The sequence below is a fragment of the Chiloscyllium plagiosum genome, unplaced genomic scaffold, assembly GCF_037043375.1.
Source record: "Chiloscyllium plagiosum isolate Xiang-an unplaced genomic scaffold, Cpla_swu_hap1 HiC_scaffold_8, whole genome shotgun sequence".
NCBI classification, from domain to species: domain Eukaryota; kingdom Metazoa; phylum Chordata; class Chondrichthyes; order Orectolobiformes; family Hemiscylliidae; genus Chiloscyllium; species Chiloscyllium plagiosum.
Window position 1 is genome coordinate 44,077,681 of NW_028270146.1, and position 20,717 is coordinate 44,098,397.

The 20,717-nt window shown below is 38.3% G+C and overlaps 1 protein-coding gene across 3 annotated transcripts in view; it reads right to left on the reverse strand.

The window, feature by feature from the left end:
* Window positions 1-20,717, reverse strand: part of nemf (nuclear export mediator factor) — a 132,777-nt gene that overhangs the window by 103,759 nt on the left and 8,301 nt on the right. For all 3 annotated transcript variants that reach the window (XM_087989746.1, XM_043697353.2, XM_087989747.1), the window contains exons 2-6: window positions 16,386-16,454; window positions 12,443-12,545; window positions 11,391-11,516; window positions 6,976-7,124; window positions 4,681-4,748 (exon numbers count right to left, since the gene is read on the reverse strand). In XM_087989746.1, coding sequence (XP_087845872.1) covers window positions 4,681-4,748; window positions 6,976-7,124; window positions 11,391-11,516; window positions 12,443-12,545; window positions 16,386-16,454 — 515 coding nt within the window. The remainder of the gene's footprint in view (window positions 1-4,680; window positions 4,749-6,975; window positions 7,125-11,390; window positions 11,517-12,442; window positions 12,546-16,385; window positions 16,455-20,717) is intronic.

Here is a 20,717-nt window from a genome sequence, read left to right on the forward strand (position 1 = left end):
AATGTGTGACTGTCTTTATTCGGATACCCACCTTGGCAAGGAAGGAATGAAAGGAAATGCAAAGATATTTTCAGCAGCTAACATCTCCATTTACAGGTCAAGCACGCCTTTGGACCACCACCTGCCCCTCCACCAACTGATCCAACGGATTCAACCAGCTCCTCAGTCATGAGCACGCAAAGTGAAGAAGCTAACAATGGTGAAGAGGAGGTCAGTGGCCTTCCTCTGGACATTAAACCACGTGAGCTTTACCTTGTCTTTCGATCAGTTAAGGGATGTGAAGGTTCACTGATCAAGCTAAAATCAAAGCAGCAAGTTGGCTTTGTTACATTTGACAGCAGAGCGAGAACAGAAGCAGCAAAGAGTGCTGCATTCACCTAGCCTGCTGCTGTAGCTGCAGCACTTCACGCTCAGATGCACTGGTATCCTCCATCTGAAGCATCTCCACAAGGATGGAAGTCTCGTCAGTTTTGTTAAGTATTTAACTGCCCTTATCAAAGAATTCCGATTTCTCCGTGGCATGATGCAGAAGGACAGACTGCATTATATCAGAACCGACCATAATGGCAAATCATTAGGCAACCTCCAGATTTCCGGCAACTCAGACGGGGCTGTCAATGATACAAATATCTCAGCCAGGGGCCCCATAATTTCTTCTCTAGCTTCTCAATGTCCTGGGATACACTTAGAGTCATAAGAAATGTACAGCATGGCAACAGACCCTTTGATCCCACTCGTCCAAGCCGCCCAGATATCCCATCCCAATCTAGTCCCACCTGCCAGCATATGGCCTATATCCCCCCAAACCCTTCTTAATCATTTGCCTTTTAAATATTGCAATTATACTAGCCGCCACCACTTCCTCTGGTAGCCCATTCCACACACGCACCACCCTCTGCATGAACAAGTTGCCCCTTAGGTCTCTTTTATGTATTTCCCTTCTCACCCTTAACCTATGCCCTCTACTTCTGGATTCCCCCATCCCAGTGAAGAGGCTTTGTCTACTTACCTTATCCATGCCCCTCATAATTTTATAAACCTCTATAAAGGTCACCCCTCAGCCTCCGATGCTCCAGGGAAAATCTGTCCCTATGGCTCAAATCCTCCAACCCTGACAACATCCTTGTCAATCTTTTCTGAACCCTTTCAAGTTTCACAACATCCTTCCGATAGGAAGGAGACCAAAAGTGTACGCAATATTCCAAAGGTGGCCTAACCAATGTCCTGTATAGCTGCAAACCTCCCAACTCCTGTACTCAATACTCTGACCAATAAAGGAAAGCATACCGAACACCTTCTTCACTGTCCTATCTACCTGTGACTCCACTTTCAAGGAGCTATGAACCTGCACTCCAAGGTCTCTTTGGACAACAACACTCCCGAGGACCTTACGATTAAGTGTATAAGTACTGCCCTGATTTGCCTTTCCAAAATTTATCTAAATTAAACTCCATCTGCCACTCGTCAGCCCATTTGCTCATCTGATCCAGATCCTGTTGTAATCTGAGGTAACCTTCTTCGCTGTCCACTACATCTCCAATTTTGGTGTCATCTGCAAACTTACTACCTATACCTCCTATGTTCATATCCAAATCATTTATAAAAATGACAAAAAGTAGTGGACCCAGCACCAAGCCTTGTCGCACTCCACTGGTCACAGGCCTCCAGTCTGAAAAAATCCCTCCATCACCACCCTCTGTCTTCTACCTTTGAGCCAGTTCTGTATCCAAATGGTGAGTTCTCCCTGTATTCCATGAAATGTAACCTTGCTAACCAGTCTCCCATGGGGAGCCTTGTCGAACGCCTTACTGAAGTCCATATAGGTCACGTCCACCATTCTGCCCTCAGCAATCCTCTTTGTTACTTCTTCAAAAAACTCAAATCAAGACACGATTTCTCATGCACAAAGCCATGTTGACTATTCCTAATCAGTCCTTGCCTTTCCAAATACATGTACATCCTGTCCCTCCAAGGATTCCCTCCAAGAACTTGCCCACCACCGACATCTGGCTTGTCCTTACCACCTTTCTTAAATACTGGCACCATGTTAGCTAACCTCCAGTCTTCTGGCAAGTCATCAGTGAGTATCAATGATACAAATATCTCAACAAGAGGCCCAGCAATCACCTCCCTAGCTTCCCACAGAGTAATAGGTACACCTGATCAGGTCCTGCATTTCAAGATATCCAGCACTTCCTCCTCTGTAATCTGGACATTTTTCAAGATGTCACCATCTATTTCCCTACATTCTATATCTTCCATGTCCTTTTCCACAGTAAACACTGATGCAAAATACCTGTTTTGTACCTCCCCCATTTCCTTGTTAAAAGCCGCCTTGTTGATCTTTGAGGAATCTTATTTCTTCCTAGTTACCTTTTTGTCCTTAATGTTTTTGTAAAAACCTTTTGGATTCTCCTTAACCCTATTTGCCAAAACTATCTCATGTCCCCTTTTTGCCCTCCTGACTTCCCTCTTAAGTATACTCCTACTGACTTTTTACTTTTCTAAGGATTCACTCAATCTATCCTGTCTATACCTGGCATATACTTCCCCCTTTTTCTTAACCAAACCCTCGATTTCTTTAGTCATCTAACTTTCCCTAGAACTACCAGCCTTTCCTTTCACCCAGATGGAATTTACTATCTTTGGACTCTCGTTATTTCATTTCTGAAGGCTTTCCATTTTCCAGCCAACTCTCTACCTGCGAACATCTATCTCCAATCAGCTTGAGGGTTCTTGCCTGATACCGTCAAAATTAGCCTTCCTCCAATTTAGAGCTTCAACTTTGAGGCCTAGTCGATCCTTTTCCATCTAATTGATCAGGTCTTGGGGATTTATCTACCTTTATGCATTTTAAGACCTCCAGCATCTCCTCTGCTGAAATGTGTACTCTCTTGAAGACATCATCATCACTATTTATTTACCCAAGTTCCCGAACTCCCATGTCTTTCAAGATGGTAAATACTAAAACAAAATATTCATTTAGGGTCTCACCCATCTATTGTCGTTCCGTACATAGATGGCCTCGATCTTTAAAGGGGTCCTATTCTCTGCCTAATTACTCTTTTGCCCTTCATACACGTGTAGAATCTCTGCTTCCTGCATACTCCTCAATGCTTCCTACTGCCACTCCAACTAATCCATGTGCTCTGAGAGGAGCTGTAGCCTGACACATTTCATTCAGACATAGTCACCAAGGAAACTCAACTGCTCCCTCATCTCCCACATCTGACAGGAGGAACATGTCACTCCACTCACTGCCATCTCTGCCCCTTTAACGACTAGCACACTTGGCGGGGAGGGGAATGATTGGAATGTTACCTTATTGCTGTTCTCAACAAAGCCCCGTATTCATCTCGACCCACTCGCAGATGTAGCCAGCAGCTCATCTCAAAAATAGTCAGAACAAGACACGGCAATGCCTTCCCTCTCTCGCTTGGCTTAACTCCACACTAACTTAATTCTCAGTTGTCAACTATGAAGGCCAACACAAAATATTGACATCTGAGCCATTTCCTTATTCCTTGTCATAAATTCTCCTTTTAAGCAATAATGGGACTCGCATTTGCTTCCGTTACAGTTTTCATTTCTTTCCTACTTCTACAAAGTTTTATAATCTATTTTCACTTTAATATTAATTAATGTTATACTTTCTCATAATATTGATTATTTGGTCTTTACTTGCTAATTTATAAAACTGTCCTAGTCCTCAAACTTACCATTAGGAACACAAACAGAATTAGGTCTTTAAGCCCTTGAGCCTGTTCCACCATTCAATGAGATCATGGCTGATCTGTAGCCTAATTCCATATACCCGACTTTGGCCTATATGCCTTAATACTGTTGCTTCACAAAGGGATCTAATTCAGATTTAAAACTGATGATTGATTCAGCATCCACTGCCATTTGTGGAAAAACTTCCAAACATTTTCCACCCTTTGTTTATAGAAGTGCTTCCTAACATCTCTCCTGAACAGTCTGGCCCTGATTCTCAGATCATGCCCCCTACTTCCAGAATCGCAAACCTGCAGAAATAGTTTATCTATTCCGTCTTTTCCTGTTGAAGATTTCTTGGCAATATTATAAAGCTCTTTCCTAATAATATTTTAAGTTCTTTAGTTATCTACATATGGAATACTTCCCTGTGGACTTTTTAATTGAAATATCCATTTTTAAGTCATATGAAATATTTCCTTAAGTGTTTACCATCACTAATCCACAATCATACCTTTTGAGCAAGTAAAAAAGCTTTTATATTCATATTTAATTCATTCATACTCTTCTTTCCAGAATGCTCATCTTGAAGAAGTTCTGCTCTTCTCTCTGACAAAAGTTCTTGCTTTTCTCTTTTCCATTCTTTCTTTCAGTCTTTCAACTTACTTAAAATCTGTTACAACAAAATCTTTTCCCAATTCTATTGAGACTGCAACATTAACTCTGATTTGACCTCCACATATGCTGCCTGACCTGCTTCTTTTCCAGCATTTTCTGATTTTTAAAATTCTATTTCCAGCACCTGCAGTACTTTGTTTTGTATTGGCAATACTTGAATACTTACTTTTCCTGATTTTATTCCACAACATTGAGAATATTATAATGCAATTAGTATATTGACATCTCAGAGATTTCTTGATTTTGATCATTTATCTACTGTACTTATTTTAAAAAAAAACAACTCACTAAGGTGGGGATTGAGTACTTTCTTTATTTGTTCTCCTTTTGGTGTATTAGCCAAGACCTCGGTCAACCTATAGAACAATTAGAAATTTCAACAATTACAAAGAATGGCAACTTTAATTACTTCAATATATAGATGCATTAATCAGAAATTGAAAATTATGTTATGCAGGAATTTTCTACTGCATTAAATCTGGTTAACTCAGTTCCTGAGATCAAAAGAAAGGTCCCCTCTTTCATTTTGTGTTCACTTACCGCCTCAGAAGTGGTCTTATTGAAATAAAATGTAAATGGGATTGATTTCAGAAAGTTTTCCTTGGAGGTTTGTTTTGCTGTGGAATGCGCTTCTTGCTACAGCACAAAGAAATGCACAAAGAAATATATGCCAAGGTTGCCACCAGTCCTCTCAGATTCAAGCTGTCAATAACTTTATCGCACTTCTGGAAAAGTAATCACTACCTTTTCAGGACAGGCAAACAGGATCACTGGAGTGAGGTATCTATTGGCTCATGTTAGATAACAACCAAAAAGAGATGCTAGGCCATTTGTCATTACCACTCCTGTAGTCCTGCAGCATCAGAATACCTTCCTCTGATTCTGGATGAATTTCTGTTCTAAAGGGTTTATCTTTGCTAGCATCATTTCAAGCCTCAGCAGTCAACAAAATACTGAAATACAACTGAATTAAGTTCTATTCGAGATGTGCTTTGACCAACTTTTGACTGGGAACAAGGAAGGAAATTCAATCCAACACCATTTAGCTAATGACAATCTGAAATGCACCTGAAAGAAATGCTGAATATATCATCCATTAATATTTAAATAAGCATGAAAAGAACACTACTGCACTTTTGTCATCTATCACCAAGTCAACAACAATACAAACTACTGAAACAAATAATAAATAAGTGCGTGAAAATTTGTTGAGGTGTTCATTCTATAATTTATGAGGGGTACAGCCAGTCATTTTCAACACAAAAGATGAAGAAGTTTAAAATCAATAGAAACAGTATCACAGACTTTAAATTTACAAAAGTGGGACAGATATTTGCTTTACTCATCTGGGGCAGTATTCTTACAAGGTCAAAACTATGGGATTATTTAAAAGAGGCTAACTTTAAATAATTTGGGCCTTCCAACTGTGGTTTTAGATAGATGATAAGGTGCTCGGTCAAACATATGCCCATTGTACACCTGATTGAAAATCTTCTTGTAACTTTGTTTGTTGTGCTCGGTTTCTTTCCAATATTAAACGAGATATTTAGTCAGCGTTTTTTTTAAAAGAAATTCCTGATGCAAATCTCCAGTATCATGTACCAATATGCAGCTATATAAATCCTTTCGTAATGCCATAAAATGTTATTTAATGCACATTCATAACAAGAATCTGAAACAACCAACAAAATAAAAATTGCCAGACAATGATTTCAGAATTGATAGTTAACAGTTTGGTCAAAGAGAGAGAGAGGTGCACCTTAAATGAGGAGAAAAGAGGAAGAGCAGAGAGAAGAGGAAAAGTGGATTGAAAAGGAATTGGATAGTCGAATTTTGTACCGCTGTGTCAGAAGTATGAGCAAAGGTTTTTAAAAAGGTGGAAAATGGGATGTTGACCAGGAGAGCATCAGAATAATCAAAATCTAGTTATCGCATTGGTGTGAATAAGGGTTTCAATAGCAGATGATCAAGACAAGGTTAAAGGTTAACGTGGAAACAGGCAATCTTGGTGATGGTGAATACGTATTGGAAGGTCATTACAAGGGTCAAACATAACTGCATGGACAGGGAACAGGCAGGTTGTAAGAAATATATGAAAAATAAAGACAGAGGAAGGTTTAAGGTGGTAATTCTAGAACTCAAGACCCAGGCAGTTGAAGGCACAACCACCATCGATGGAGCAAGTAAAATCAGAGATATGCAAGAAGCCAGAGTTGGAGCAATGCAAAGATCTCAAATAATTCTAGGGGCTGAAAAGATTACACAGAAGAGAACAATAGTTCATTATTTACAAACTGATAATCAATCTGGACAATCCCAAGTTGTTTCAACTTTATGCAAAGCACTTAAATGGGCGGGGAAAATGTGGTTTAATGTTGAACACCTGATTTCCTAAACAATAATAAAATTTAGGTATTGAAGATCTTAACAAATTTAATTGAAAATTAATTTCAATTGAAAAGTAAAGTATCACTCAAGGCAAAGTATAACACTTCATCCACCAGAAACATTATAAAGTTAAAGGCAATGTCATAAATATATTTAGATTTCATTAATTTCAAATGATTCGTATGATGACAGTACCTCTCTAAAGATAGTGGAGGCTCTGGATGTTTAGCACGATCAACAGGATATCGTTCACGAACAGCAAACTTCACATCTTGCACCTCATCAGTACGGAAACGCAGGAGATTTAGAATTGTATACTCATTGTCAGTGAGGATTATGTTACCCTGCAAATACACAGGTAGAAAATATTAAAATCAAAAATCCTGGCAGAAACTAAGAATCACAAGCAGATTTAAATTTCATGAAAATATCAAGTGCACGCACCCATATTTGCATTTTTACAGCTTCAATTTAATTATATGACATGAAGAACGGAGAAGTTAATGTCCTTTGTACCTATCAGCATTAAGGAAGCTGATATCAACTAACTGGAAAAAGGTGAAGATTCATGTAGAAAAAACATCACAAAGACAGGTCCATTTGGACAAAGAAGTGTAAACTGATTTTATTGCCACACAAAGTTCGTCCATTCCATCTAGTCTACCTCAGCTCGTCTCAGGTATTCATCTGTTTTCTTCTGAAAGTAGCCTCGTCATTTGTTTTAAGCACTAACTTGAAAAAGAATTTTCTTATTTCCCTATTGAACTGAGTAGGAATAACGTGTATTTAACTGCCTCTAATTTTGCATTCTCCCACAAGTGGAAAAATTGTCTCCACATCTACCCTGTCCAACCTATAATTTTAAATACTTCTACCAGGTCTTGCCAAATCTCTTTTTCAAATAAATAAAATCCTATGTTTCCTTTTTCTCCCCAGAGTAAAAAAAGGTAAAAAGAAAGAAGGAAAGGAAAAAAAGGAAGGGAAACAGAAAAAGGGGAAGGAAAAAGGATGGAAAATGACAGACAAAGGGAAGGAAAGGACATACATACATACACAGCCAACAAGGCTAAAATCCCACAAATGAAAAGAAAATTAACCATCCTTTTCCATGTTACCAGAAGCTCTATCCTGAATAATTGTTTCTAGAATTGTCCCCACACTGATGTGAACAGGTTGGTCTGTAATTGCTAGGCTTATCATTGCAACCTTTTTTGAACAAGAGTGATGTTTGCAATTTTCCAGTCTTCTGGCACCCCTCCGGAATCGAAGGACAACCAAAAGGTTAAAGCCAGGGGCCCTGCAATTTCCAGTCATTTGCTTCAATATCCTTGGATGAATCTCATTCAATCCCAGTGCTTTGTCAAATTTAAGTGCTAAAAGTCTATCCAACACTTCTTCCTTAGCAATTTTAGACTGTTCCAGTCACAGTGTTTCTATTTCTGTCACCATAGCCTTGCTATTACTTAATTCATTGGTAAAGTTAGGTGCAACAATTTAATTTAATCAGCCATGACTCTTGCCTCCATGCGTAAATTCCCATTTTGGTTCCTAATCAGATCTATTCCTCTTTTTACTATTTAGACTTCAAGATTTTAGACTTTTCTCAGAATTCCTCCTTGCCTTTTTAACATTTCTTTCATGTCCCCTCTGAACCTTCTATATTTCTCTTGGTTCTCAATTCTGTTTTCTACCTGGCTTGCCAAAGCTTACTTTTCTTTTCTTTACCTCAATTTATATCTTCTTTGTGTGATGCAAGTGTAATGATTTATATAGATTTTAATATCATTCGTTTTTGAATTTTGAATGAATGTTTTATGGCAGTTTATGGGTGTCTTAATAAGTAAGTAGTTTTGTAGCCATGGTGATTTCTCTAAAATAGTTTGGAGGAGACATCTTAAAGAACTAAGCGGTTTTTGTTTACATCGGGAGAGTTTACAAGTGACATACAATCTATTGTAATATATCAGGTTCTCCGTTTGAAGATTCTGACTATGATTTAAGCTTCAGGTGAACCACCAATACCTTAGAAAGAAACCTTTCAGTGTTATTTTCAGTTTAGGGAATTCTGAAGGGTTCTTGGAAGATGAATGCATAAAGCATTGCTCCCGAAAAAGGGAGAAGATAACTTAGATCTCTAAAACAAAAAAACAAACACCTCAGCAAGGGATTTTGTTACAAATCCAGACCAAAGAATTGGGTAAAACCCTAAAGGGATTATCTGTAGCTGAGAAATTTGAAACTCAGGTGTACAAAGGCCCAAGGAAGAGGCTGTCAGATTCTCCAGACTAAGAATTGAAGTCAAAAGTTAAAAAAGCTTTCAGAGGTAATAGAGAAGGAGATTCTCTCTCATGTGAGCATTTGGGATCAGTGAAGAAGTGCTTTTTTGCAATTAATGGGAATATATTTTGAAATAATTTGTTTTGAAATCTTTAAACATGGCAGACATGTAAATAGTTTGGTTTCTTCTAGTTTATCTTCATTTCTTTTGCAAGATGAATTTTTTGCATAAATGACTGTCAGCAATATTGTGTTTATAATTTATAGAGAGACACTCTCATTAAAACCAAATGAAACTGCTCTATGAAGCCAGATTTCAGCCAGAGATGAGAGTTGGCCAGAATAACATCAGCTAGAATCATAACAATTGTCATCCAGGGAGTTCTGGGTTTGTTTGTCCTACCTTTCCCTTTTGAGGAAATATACCATGACTGTTCTTAACATTGCTCTTTAAAGTGCAGGGGGCTCCATCTATAAGAATGACCCCAACCTTGCCATTTCGATAAACCATCTTACTTCCAGGCCCACTACAATGTTCCAACAAAACTCAATGCAATACAGAATACCACCTCATCTTTCCACTTTAGCACCTTACAGACTCACACTCAATATTAAGTTCAACAACTTCAAAGCATGACCTCTATCCTCCATTTGATTACAACCACCCCATCTTGTTAAGTTTTGCTCTCAGCTGAGCAGACCCATTTTCTTGTTTTCACAACTATAAATGTACCTATTTTATATCTCCTTTACTATCCTACTATATACTAAAACAACAATGTAAATGCACCATTTTTGTTCCTTAGCTCTAGCCTAATTGATCCTTGAATCCTTCAACACAGCCTCATTCTTCAGCGCTGCAAGGTACTCCTTATAATATATTAGAGGCCACACATTCCACTCAAGGCAAAGCAGTGCAGCTTAGCCAACTTTATTTTCCTTACATTTACTTTATCTGCTTTGAATTGCTTATAATACTTTATTGTACTGCGAAAGACAGTGGTCAAGTTGTATTAACCCTAGACTATTAATCCAGAGATAAGGTAATGTTTGGGAACCTGATTCAAGGTCATCTGCCATGGCAGATTGTGGAATTTGAATTGAATAAGAATCTGGAAATACGAGTCTAACGATGACTATGAAACCATTGTCAATTGCCAGAAAAATACCCATCTGGTTCACTAATGTCCGTTCGGAAAGGAAACTGCCATTCTTGCCTGATCTGTACTATGTGTGACTCCAGACCCACAGCAACGGTTGCCTCTTAAATGCCCCATGGATAATTAGGAATGGGCAATAAATGCTGGCCTAACCAGCAATGCCCACATCTTGTGAATAAAAAAAAAGTGATCCTCACTTCCCTGGTGTTTTCAGTTAGCTACTGAAAACTGAAATTTACAGCCATTTAATTTTCTATTTACAGCCTTTTAAAATCAGTCCCTAATAAATTTACTACCAACAGTTAACTTAAATGAAAAAGTGTAGAGCACTTCCTCCCCACACTTCACCAAACTCCTCACTCAGTACACTACTTCCTACAGAAACCTCTATAACACCTCTTTCCCGCTCTGCACCTAATTCGCAGATATACTCACTCAGCCCCCATCTCAATCAGGCAAAACCTCCTTCACACTGACCATATGGTGGATCAGTTATCCATATCTCCTCTGAACAATTAATGTCTGAACAATTAATGAACTGAGTAGAGCTGTATTATATAGCCATTTCGGCAGACGGGGAGTTGAGGCTATACAAACAATTGTACGCACAAAAAAGGTTTCAGCCATCTGATACGGAAATAGTTAACCTATTAACCTGGACTTCATTTGTACCAAGTTGCTAGATAATGTGCTAACCACTGTACTAGTTATTTCTCAGACTGATGATCTAATGTCCCAATTAAAAAAAAGCAAAACAAAAAAAATTGGCAAAGACAGTGAAGAGTTGTAGAGAATCCCTGCACAGTACCTACTGAGATATACTGAAATATTGTGCATTATTTCCAAATTCCAAAAATCTTAAAAGATAGAGAATGCACAGATGAAAGAATTGTAGTTTAGAGTATTTTATTCTTCAAATGAGAATGTATATATTCAAATTAAATAAAGAACTACTGGTGTACAATTAAATTCTCTTTGGTCTGACTGCACAACCAATGGCAGTATTATTGACAGAATCCAGAGACTTATTCCAAGAAACATGGAACATAAAAGAATGAGGAAGAATGCCCACATTTCAGATGCCATGCAAAAAATACTATTAAATGTTGTCAACTTTGTACATTAATGAACCTGTTCAAAACATGCAGACGAAAGTGAATTTGAGTGACTTACTCGGTCGTATAGTTCAACAATCACGTGGTAAGCTGCTTGATCTGAGCCAAATTGAAAATCAACTATCCTATCAACACCAAGTTGCTTAATGTGGATCAATCTTCGTGATTTTAAATGTTTACGGCACTGTAACCAAAACAAAAATCACAGTTTTAGCAAAGATTCTCTCTCAATCAAACAGTGACAACAAAGTGAGACGGACAGGAGAAAGGGGATGTTTTATGACTGAATCAGGACTAGAGGAAACAGGAAGATCCGCCATATTTCAACTTAGTTACAAAATAGACACAGCATATCTAACATAGATTCAGTGGCCAGAGAGTTTTTTTTAAAGCTAAAGCTATTTTAGCAAACAGCGTAGAAGCAATTAAAAAAGGAAGCCAATCAATAATGCCTGTGCCAACTCTCTGCAAGAGCAAATTTACCACACACAACTGCGTTCTTTTTCTGTTGCGCATACTCTCTTCAGGAGCTAATCTAATGCCTTTCTGAATTTTAGAACTGAATTAGCCTCCACCACATTCCCAAGCATTGCAGTCTAGCTCCATTGGTTAGATAAGTACTTGTTGCCATTGCTTCTTTTGCCATTCACCTTAAATTGGTGTCTTGTAGTTGTGAAGCTTTCTGCCAAGGGGAATTAATAAAATTACATAGAACAAACCATTCTTGCAGTTAAAAACCACTGTTTCGAAGTCTGTCCCAAAACAATCATTTATCACAACAACAGTAAAATTAATTCATGTGACTGGTTCTAATACTTTGTGTTTCCCGTTTCACAGATGTTATCATTTTAAGGCTCATAACCACAAAGTTAATGAATATAGAAATTCTTTTTGGGAAAAAAAACTCAATTCAAACTTTTACTAAATTACCACCTGTACATTCAATTATTGCTTGGTAGATAGTACAGACTTGAACAAGATGCAAAATGCAATTATATATTAAGGAAACAGATGTTCAATATACTGTGCAATTGTCAAAGCTTACTAAAAATGTGTTAAAATTATAAAATTATTCTAAGAATTCTGCAATGGGTGACGGTCACTTTCTACCTTCATTGCAAAGCCTGAAGGCATCATATTCTTTGGCCATTCAAACTCAGTTGTGTGGATCCGGATGCCAGATTCAACCAAAAGTACAGCTTTTGATTCTGGCCTGCAAAATGAAAAAAAGACAGAATGAAAACAAGCTAATTATACAATGTGGGAGTCTGTTAATATGGGGCACAGTAAACTAACTTTGCAATTACATTACATACTGCAAACTTTGTCATTGCATTATAATGACAAACACATACGAATTAAAAATCACATAACACCAGGTCATAGTTCAACAGGTTTAACTGGAAGCATTAGCTTTCGGAGCACTGCGCCTTCATCAGGTGACAACCACCTGAAGAAGGAGCAGCACTCCAAAAGCTAGTGCTTCCAATTAAACCTGTTGAACTATGACCTGGTGGTGTGTGATTTTTAACTTTGTACACCCCAGTCCAACACCGGCATCTCCAAATCATGACATACGAATTATGAATTTAGAATCATACAGTACAGCAGAGGTCCTTTGGCTCACCAAGTCTAAGTCCAAAATGAGAGTAGGCCCCTCAAAGCTGCTCCTCCATTCAGAAAGTGTTGGCTGAACTGATTATTTCACATTCCTTCACAGCCACGATAAAGATCACCCTTTTGATTATTGTTATGGACCAGACTAAACTCACTACAACTATATCAAGGAGATAGTGTAGACCGAATTTTTAATCTTATTTAAAGGCAAGTGTAAGGTGCTGTGTTCCAGATGCAATTCAATTAGATACACTACTTGGCTTTAAACAAAGTACAATATAAAACCTAGTTAAGATACCAAGAAAAGAAAGAAGAATTGGTATACCTTTAACTCAATTGGAAAACTTAACAGAATAATAGATTAATTTAACTAAACAGCAACTGTCCCAATATAGTAACATTCCACAAACACAACTATGGCAAAGGCAAAGTGAGTAAAATGGATCATTTCACGTGTAATTCTGGCAGCAGAGAGAACTCCAGCCTTTCTCTGTGGCAGAGAGAGATGTAAACGTTTCCACCGCCACCTTCATAACCCAACAACTACTGACAGCTAAACTAAAGCCCTAGCTCTGTAAGACCCTGACTCCATCCATTCATGCAGCTTCTACTGTTCTAACTTTAAAAAAATCCAAAACCTCACAATCTGTTTACTTTATTGACTTCGAGGAGACAGCTCATTACCTATGGCTCAAAACATCTCCTTGATAAAAATTAAGACAAAATACACCTCTTAGAGCCATAGAATCGACACATTATCAAACATCCACCCTAATATTCAAACATAATTCTTCATTGCCTTTTGAGGAGAAGAATTGCAAAGATTCACCAGCTTTGAAGAAAAAAATCTCACTGCGATCGTTAAATTCAACTCCATCAACCCTGCAAAGCCCTCCTTCCTAACATAGTCATACAGGCATACAGCATGTGAGAAAGCTTGTAGCCTTACGTGACACATCTGCTATAGGAGATGCAGGAAAGCACATTACCACAGGGGATTGGGGAATAGGGTGGGCATTTGTTCAAAAGAATTAAGGATATCTGTTCTAAGTGTCAATGGATCAGTATAAATAAGGAGATAACACTTGTTCACTTGTGGAATATGTGGCAGTACTTCCTTTTGACCCAGAGAGCTGGAAGCTGCGCATATTTTACAGTTGGATGTTAGATAACTGAATTTCTGGTTTATATTGAAGACTCCTAAAAAAACATATGCAAGTCAGAAAAGAACGTGTAATTTAATAAGCTGAGTGGAATATGCACGTAATAGAACAATCCTAATACATTTTCATGTATACCACATTCAACAGATTTGAATTTATGAAGCTAAACTCCTTAATCTTGACTGTTCAGAAATGTGAATGTCTCATTACCCTTACAAGCTGGATAAACACAAAAGCTGAAACTGAGATAGAAAGAAAGTTGGAAGATGTTCATACATGAAAGAAGCTGATGGAAAGGTCAACTCTTTCTGGTCTGATTTGACTGTACACTTGCTTGTCATGGACTGAATGTTTGTGTGTTATTCCCTGGAGCTCAAGATCGGGAATGTTATGAAATTAATTTGCATTTTGGGAATCTAACATGATTTTTTTTTAAAAAGCCACGTTGTAGGACAATGGTACTGAGTGAGGTTACCTCATAACCTTTTCCACATAGAAGACTAGTCTCTTCTATGATTTACTGTTAAAAGGAAAGTTTATCTAGACAAAGCAATTGTCCATTTGGCCTGGCTTGATCAGGGTTTCCCACTTTGATGTGCATGAAGCTTAACTAGTCAAGTGTATTCAGACCTGTCAATTAGTTTCTCTTCCTCTCCAAACTTTTGCCACTTTATTGCTGCTTATCTGATTAAGGACATGTGATGTTTTTGTAATCTCAGTACCAATTTATGTATAAAGACAGCTTGTTTGCAGCAATAGAGGGAGTAGCCTGAGAGAGCTCTTAGAGGTAAGAGCTGACGCCACTACTCTGCTAATGGTTTTAAAACCTTAGCTCAAGTCTGGCTTGTTATAGTGTAACATTGATGCCATTAGTAAATAAAGGTAATAATTTAAATTGTAAGAATTTTGTACTCTTATATAATCTCGGAGATGAAGCAAGAGAGGCTTATAGGTCACATCCATTAGGGATTCCCCAACTAGTCCACGCCAACCAAGTTTCCCAAACTAAAGCTAATCCCACTTGTCTGTTTTGGCCAATATCCTTCTAAAACTTCCTTATTTATGTACCTGCCCAAATGTCTTTTAGATGCTGTAACTATCTGCAACTACTACTTCCTCTCGCAATTCATTCCACATACTAACTACCCTCTGCGATAAATTGCCCCTCAGGTACCTTTTATATCTGTCTTCTCTCACCTTAAAAATATATGTTGCCTAGTTTTGAACTCCCCCACCCTATAGAAAAGGCTGGAATAAGAGTAGGCCATTCAGTCCATTAAGACTGCTCCAGACTTTATAATAATCATGGTTGATTGAATTGTTCAACCCTTTTACCTACAGTATACACATAATCTGCATTTGAGTTCAGAAAGAATATCAAACTCTAAATATATTCAAAGACGAAGTTTCCACAGCTATCTGGAGAAAAAACCTCAATTCAAACTCTGTAAAATTGTTTCTCCTCATCTCAAGTCTTAAATGGCATCCCCCTTATTTTCATATACTCCTCAACCAAAGGGAAATATCTTACCTGCATCTACTCTGTCTAACCCTCTTAAGTATTTTGTAGGTGTCAATTACATTGTCTCTTATTCTACAAAATTCTAGAGAATACATCTGGAACTTCTGCCAAAATTGGGAGAACTGTCTCACAGAGAACCAAGCAACAGTTTGACATTTTTTTAGATTAGATTACTTACAGTGTGGAAACAGGCCCTTCGGCCCAACAAGTCCACACCGACCCGCTGAAGTGCAACCCACCCAGACCCATTCCCCTACATTTACCCCTGCCCCTAATATAACGGGCAATTTAGCATGGTCAATTTACCTAACCTGCATATTGCTGGACTGTGGGAGGAAACCGACGCAGACACGGGGAGAATGTGCAAACTCCACACAGTCAGTCGCCTGAGGTGGGAATTGAACCCAGGTCTCTGGCGCTGTGAGGCAGCAGTGCTAACCACTGTGCCACCGTGACAACCACCTGAAGAAGGAGCAGCGCTCCAAAAGCTAGTGCTTCCAATTAAACCTATTGACCTGGTGGTGTGTGATTTTTAACTTTGTACACCCCAATCCAACATCGACATCTCCAAATCATGACATATGCTCTAGATCAAGACAGACACACAAATATAAAAATGAAAAAGTGTACAGAAAATAATTGTTCTAGCAAATAAATTCGATATGTGCCCAATCTCAGTACAGTTTATTTTTTACTGATGCACAGCACTTTGACAGATCCAACCAATCACAAGTCACATAGCGAAACTTACTTCTGAAGTCGAATGAGGTAAGTTTTGGTGTCCACATCATACACATTGTTTACCCTCATTCCTAGTAAGCTGAAAAAAAACCAAAAAATTTAAATTGTTTTAAATATGGACAAATAATGAAAAATGTATACATAATCATCATAAAACTAAGTAGTTTATTATGGAATGTTTACAGTGCAAAATGTGACCATTCTGCTCATCCAGCCTCTTAACTCTCAAAAAGCTACTTAGAACTCCCCATCCTGCAAATTGCTTCTCCAAATTATCCAATTCCCTTATGAAAGCTGAAAATTGAATCATTACACTTTCAGGTACTACATTCTAAATCTTAAATACTTGCATAAAAAGAGATTTTCCTTCACATTGGCAAAAGACAATTATCTTAAATCACTATCCTCTGGTTCTCATTTGTACCTATGTATTCCATCCAGATCCTCGTGATTTTGAAAACCTGTATCAAATCTCCTTTCAACTGAGAACAGTAACAGGCTTTGCCAATCTATCCTTTCATTATCAGAACTATGTTTTTGAATCTTTCCTGCATCCTTTTTAAAATAATCTAATCTAAAAAAAAATATGGTGAGCAGGATTGAACATTTATTTTATTTAAGGATGATTTAATGTTTTATGAAAGGTTCACCAGGACTTTATTGTTTCTATTTCCACACAATTTATTTATTTATAAAAAGGTATGATCCTGAATGGTTTATCAACCGTTTCCTCAACCTGATCTGCTACCTTCGATAATTTGTGCTAATACACTCCTAACACTCCTGCATCCTTTTATCATTAAAAAAGGTATCTACAAACAACCTGTTTAGATATGTGATGACAGGTAGGATTTGAACCTGGGCCTTCTAGCCCAGACCTAGGAATACCATCACTGCGCCACAAGAACCCAAAAATACAATCTTTGTTATTCATAGCCAATTGGCAGGAAATCAGCTTTTCATTTAACACTGCAGGGTTGGCGATGGCCTAATGGTATTATTGCTAGATTATTAATCCAGAAACTCATCTAATTCAAACCCGGGTTCGAATCTCGCCATAGTAGATGTGAAATGTGTATTCTATATTTTAAAAATTTGGAATTAAGAATCTACTGATTGTCATGAAAGCATGCTCATTCTCAGAAAAACCCATCTGGTTCACTTATGTCCTTCAGGGAAGTAAATCTGCCATCCACACCTGGTCTGGACCACATGTGACTCCAGACCCACAGCAATATGGTTGACTCTCACTTGCCCTCCGAAATGGCCTAGCAAGCAATTCAGTTGTACCAACCTCTAGAAAATCTCAAAGAAATGAAACCGAACAGGTCACCTAGCATCAACCTAGGCACCAAAGACAACGGCAGAAACAGACCTGTTGATCCTGCAAAGTCCTCCTCACATATCTGAGGGCTGGTGGCAAAGTTGGGAGAGCTGTCTCACAGACTAGTCAAGCAACAGCCTGATATAGTCATCTGTACGAAATTATAGCTAATAGACAATGTCCCAGACACTACTATCACCATCCCTGGATATGTCCTGTCTCACTGGTAGATCAGTCCCAGCAGAGGTGGTGGCACAGTGATATACAGTCAGGAGGGAGTTGCCCTGGGAGTCCTCAATGTTGACTCTGGACCCCATGAAGTCTCATAGCTTCAGATTTAACATGGGCAAGGAAATGTCCTGCTGATTGCCATGTACAGTCCTCCCTCAGCTATTAAATCGGTACTTCTCCATGTGGGACAATATGTAATTATAGAGAGTCATACAGATGTACAGCCCAGAAACAGACCCTGCGGTCCATGCCGACCAGATATCCTAAATTAATCGAGTCCTATTTGCCAGCATTTGAACCATATCCCTCTAAACCGTTCCTATTCATATACCCATCCAGATACAATTGCAACATTTAAAAGGTATCAGCCTCCATCACTTCCTTTAGCAGCTCATTCCATTCACACACCACTCTGTGTGAAAAGGTCACCTCTTAGATTCCTTTTAAATCTTTTCCCTCTCACCCTAAACCCACACACTTTAGTTCTGGACTCCCCCCAACCACAGGGAAAAGACCTTGTCTATTTACTCTACTCATATGATTTTACAAAAGTCTATAAAGGTCATCCCTCAGCCTCCAACACTCCAGGGAAAATAGCCCCAGCCTATTTAGCCTCTCCCTAAGGCACGAACCATCCAACCCTGGCAACATCCTTGTAAATCTTTTCTGAACCCTTCCAAGTTTCACAACATCCTTCCTATAGCAGGGAAACCAGAATTGCACACAATATTGCAAAAGTGGCCTAACCAATGTCCTGTACAGCTGTAATATGACCTTTCAAATCATACACTCAATGCACTGACCAATAAAGGTAAGCATACCAAACATCTTCAGTATCCTATCTACCTGCAACTCCACTTTCAAGGAACTATGAACCTGCAATCCAAGGTCTTTTTGTTCAGCAACACTCCCCAGGGCTTACCATTAAGTGTATAAGTGCTGCTAAAATTTGCCTTTACAAAATGCAACACCTCACATTTATAGAAATTAAACTTCACCTGCCACTCCTCAGCCCACTGACCCATCTGATCAAGATCCCATTGTATTCGGAGATAACCTTCTTTGCTATCCACTACACCTCCAATTTTGGTGTCGCCTAGCTTAAAAAAAGCCATCTGCTTTGCCATCTTTCTTCTTTCATTAAGAAGCTGTTCATAGAAGCTGCCAGATAAGACTTTATGCCACTAACAGCTATCCTGCTGCATGTTCCATTGTTGTCATTATCTAAGAGCTGCAACTGCTTCTCAACTTCCCTCAGGATAGAAGACAAAACTAAAGTGGAAAGTTCCCGTAATGCTGCATTCTGGACTTCATCATCTTCATCTCAAACTTCAATTTCCCCCGCAGCAACAAGTTATAGATAAGTCTCCGCTTCTTCAAATCCAACTTGCTTTGCAAGAGCAACACAATGTTCTTTGATTGCTGGAAACTCCTCAGATGGATCAACACCTTTAAATCATGAAGAAAATCTGGGAGAACCTTCTGCCAAACTGCATGTAAGCAGTCCTCACTGACATCGCCCCTGGCTTCCACAATGATATCAATAGCATTCGTAATGTTAATGCTCTTCCAAAATTGAAGAACACTGTCCTCATTATACTCCTCGGTAGCTGCAATCAGCTTTCCAAACGTGCGCCTTAAATAATAAGCTTTAAAAGCTGCTATTGCACCCTCGTCCATGGGTTGAATGAGAAAAATTGTGTTCAGAGATAGAATAGCACTTTGATGCTTTCAGAAAACTCACCAATGGTGGGAGAATGGCTTTGTGCATAGCTCAAAATATGGAGAATCTTACATCTAAATCTTTGCTCCTGCAATAATTTCTAAAAACATCCTCAAAAACATCAACAATAAAGTCAGAAACAAATTGCTCTATTATCCAGCCACCTTTGTTTGACCTGAACTAAACACCTAAAGTGGACTTAAAGTAATTGGAGATGGAAGTGCATAATAGCCAATGGGAGTTTGTGTTTTAAAAATATTGTTCTCCAATTCACCAATCGCATTATAGACAAATCGCGTTGACAAAGTGCACATTACAGGAGAACAAACTGTAACCGTAAGTACTAGAAACACTTAAACGTCAGATCTTTAAAATTACAAACAAGATGCCATATGGATGTAAGTACAAGCATTCATAAGTCAAACGTTTGTAATTCAGATAACCCCTGTACATCACACAAAAAAATCTAGCTTTATATAGTGCCTTTCACATCTCCAAGGCAATTCAAGCACCTATACAACAGATGAATAATGTTTGAAATTAATTACAATTGTTATTTGGGCGAAACAGCATCCATTTGTACAGAAGCAATTTCCACAAATGACAAAGAACACTTTTGATTTTCTTTTTGGTAGTTGTAAGTAGTAGACATTTAGATGTCTTACTGCATCACAAACTCACTGACACACAGCATTGCCCCTTTCTGTCTCAGGTCATAAAGTCAGTATCATGGAAAGAAGCCTCTTGGTCGACCGTGTTCACATAGGTCATTAAGCACCTGTCTATTCTAATCCCATTTCCCAGCATTTGGCCCATAGCATTGTATGTGTTTCAAACTAAAATACCTTTTAAATATCGTGATGATTTCTATCTCAACCACTTTTGCAGGCAGTGAGGTCCAAATATTGAAAATATACATGAGGTATTAAACTTGAAAGTCCTTCACCAAGAAATGCTCAAATTGAAGGAGATGGTTTATATGAAGGACTTATCAGCCAAACTTGGTCAATGGAAAGAGCTGAGGGAATCTACACGAGGAAAAAAAACTTTTTGATCTCATCCTC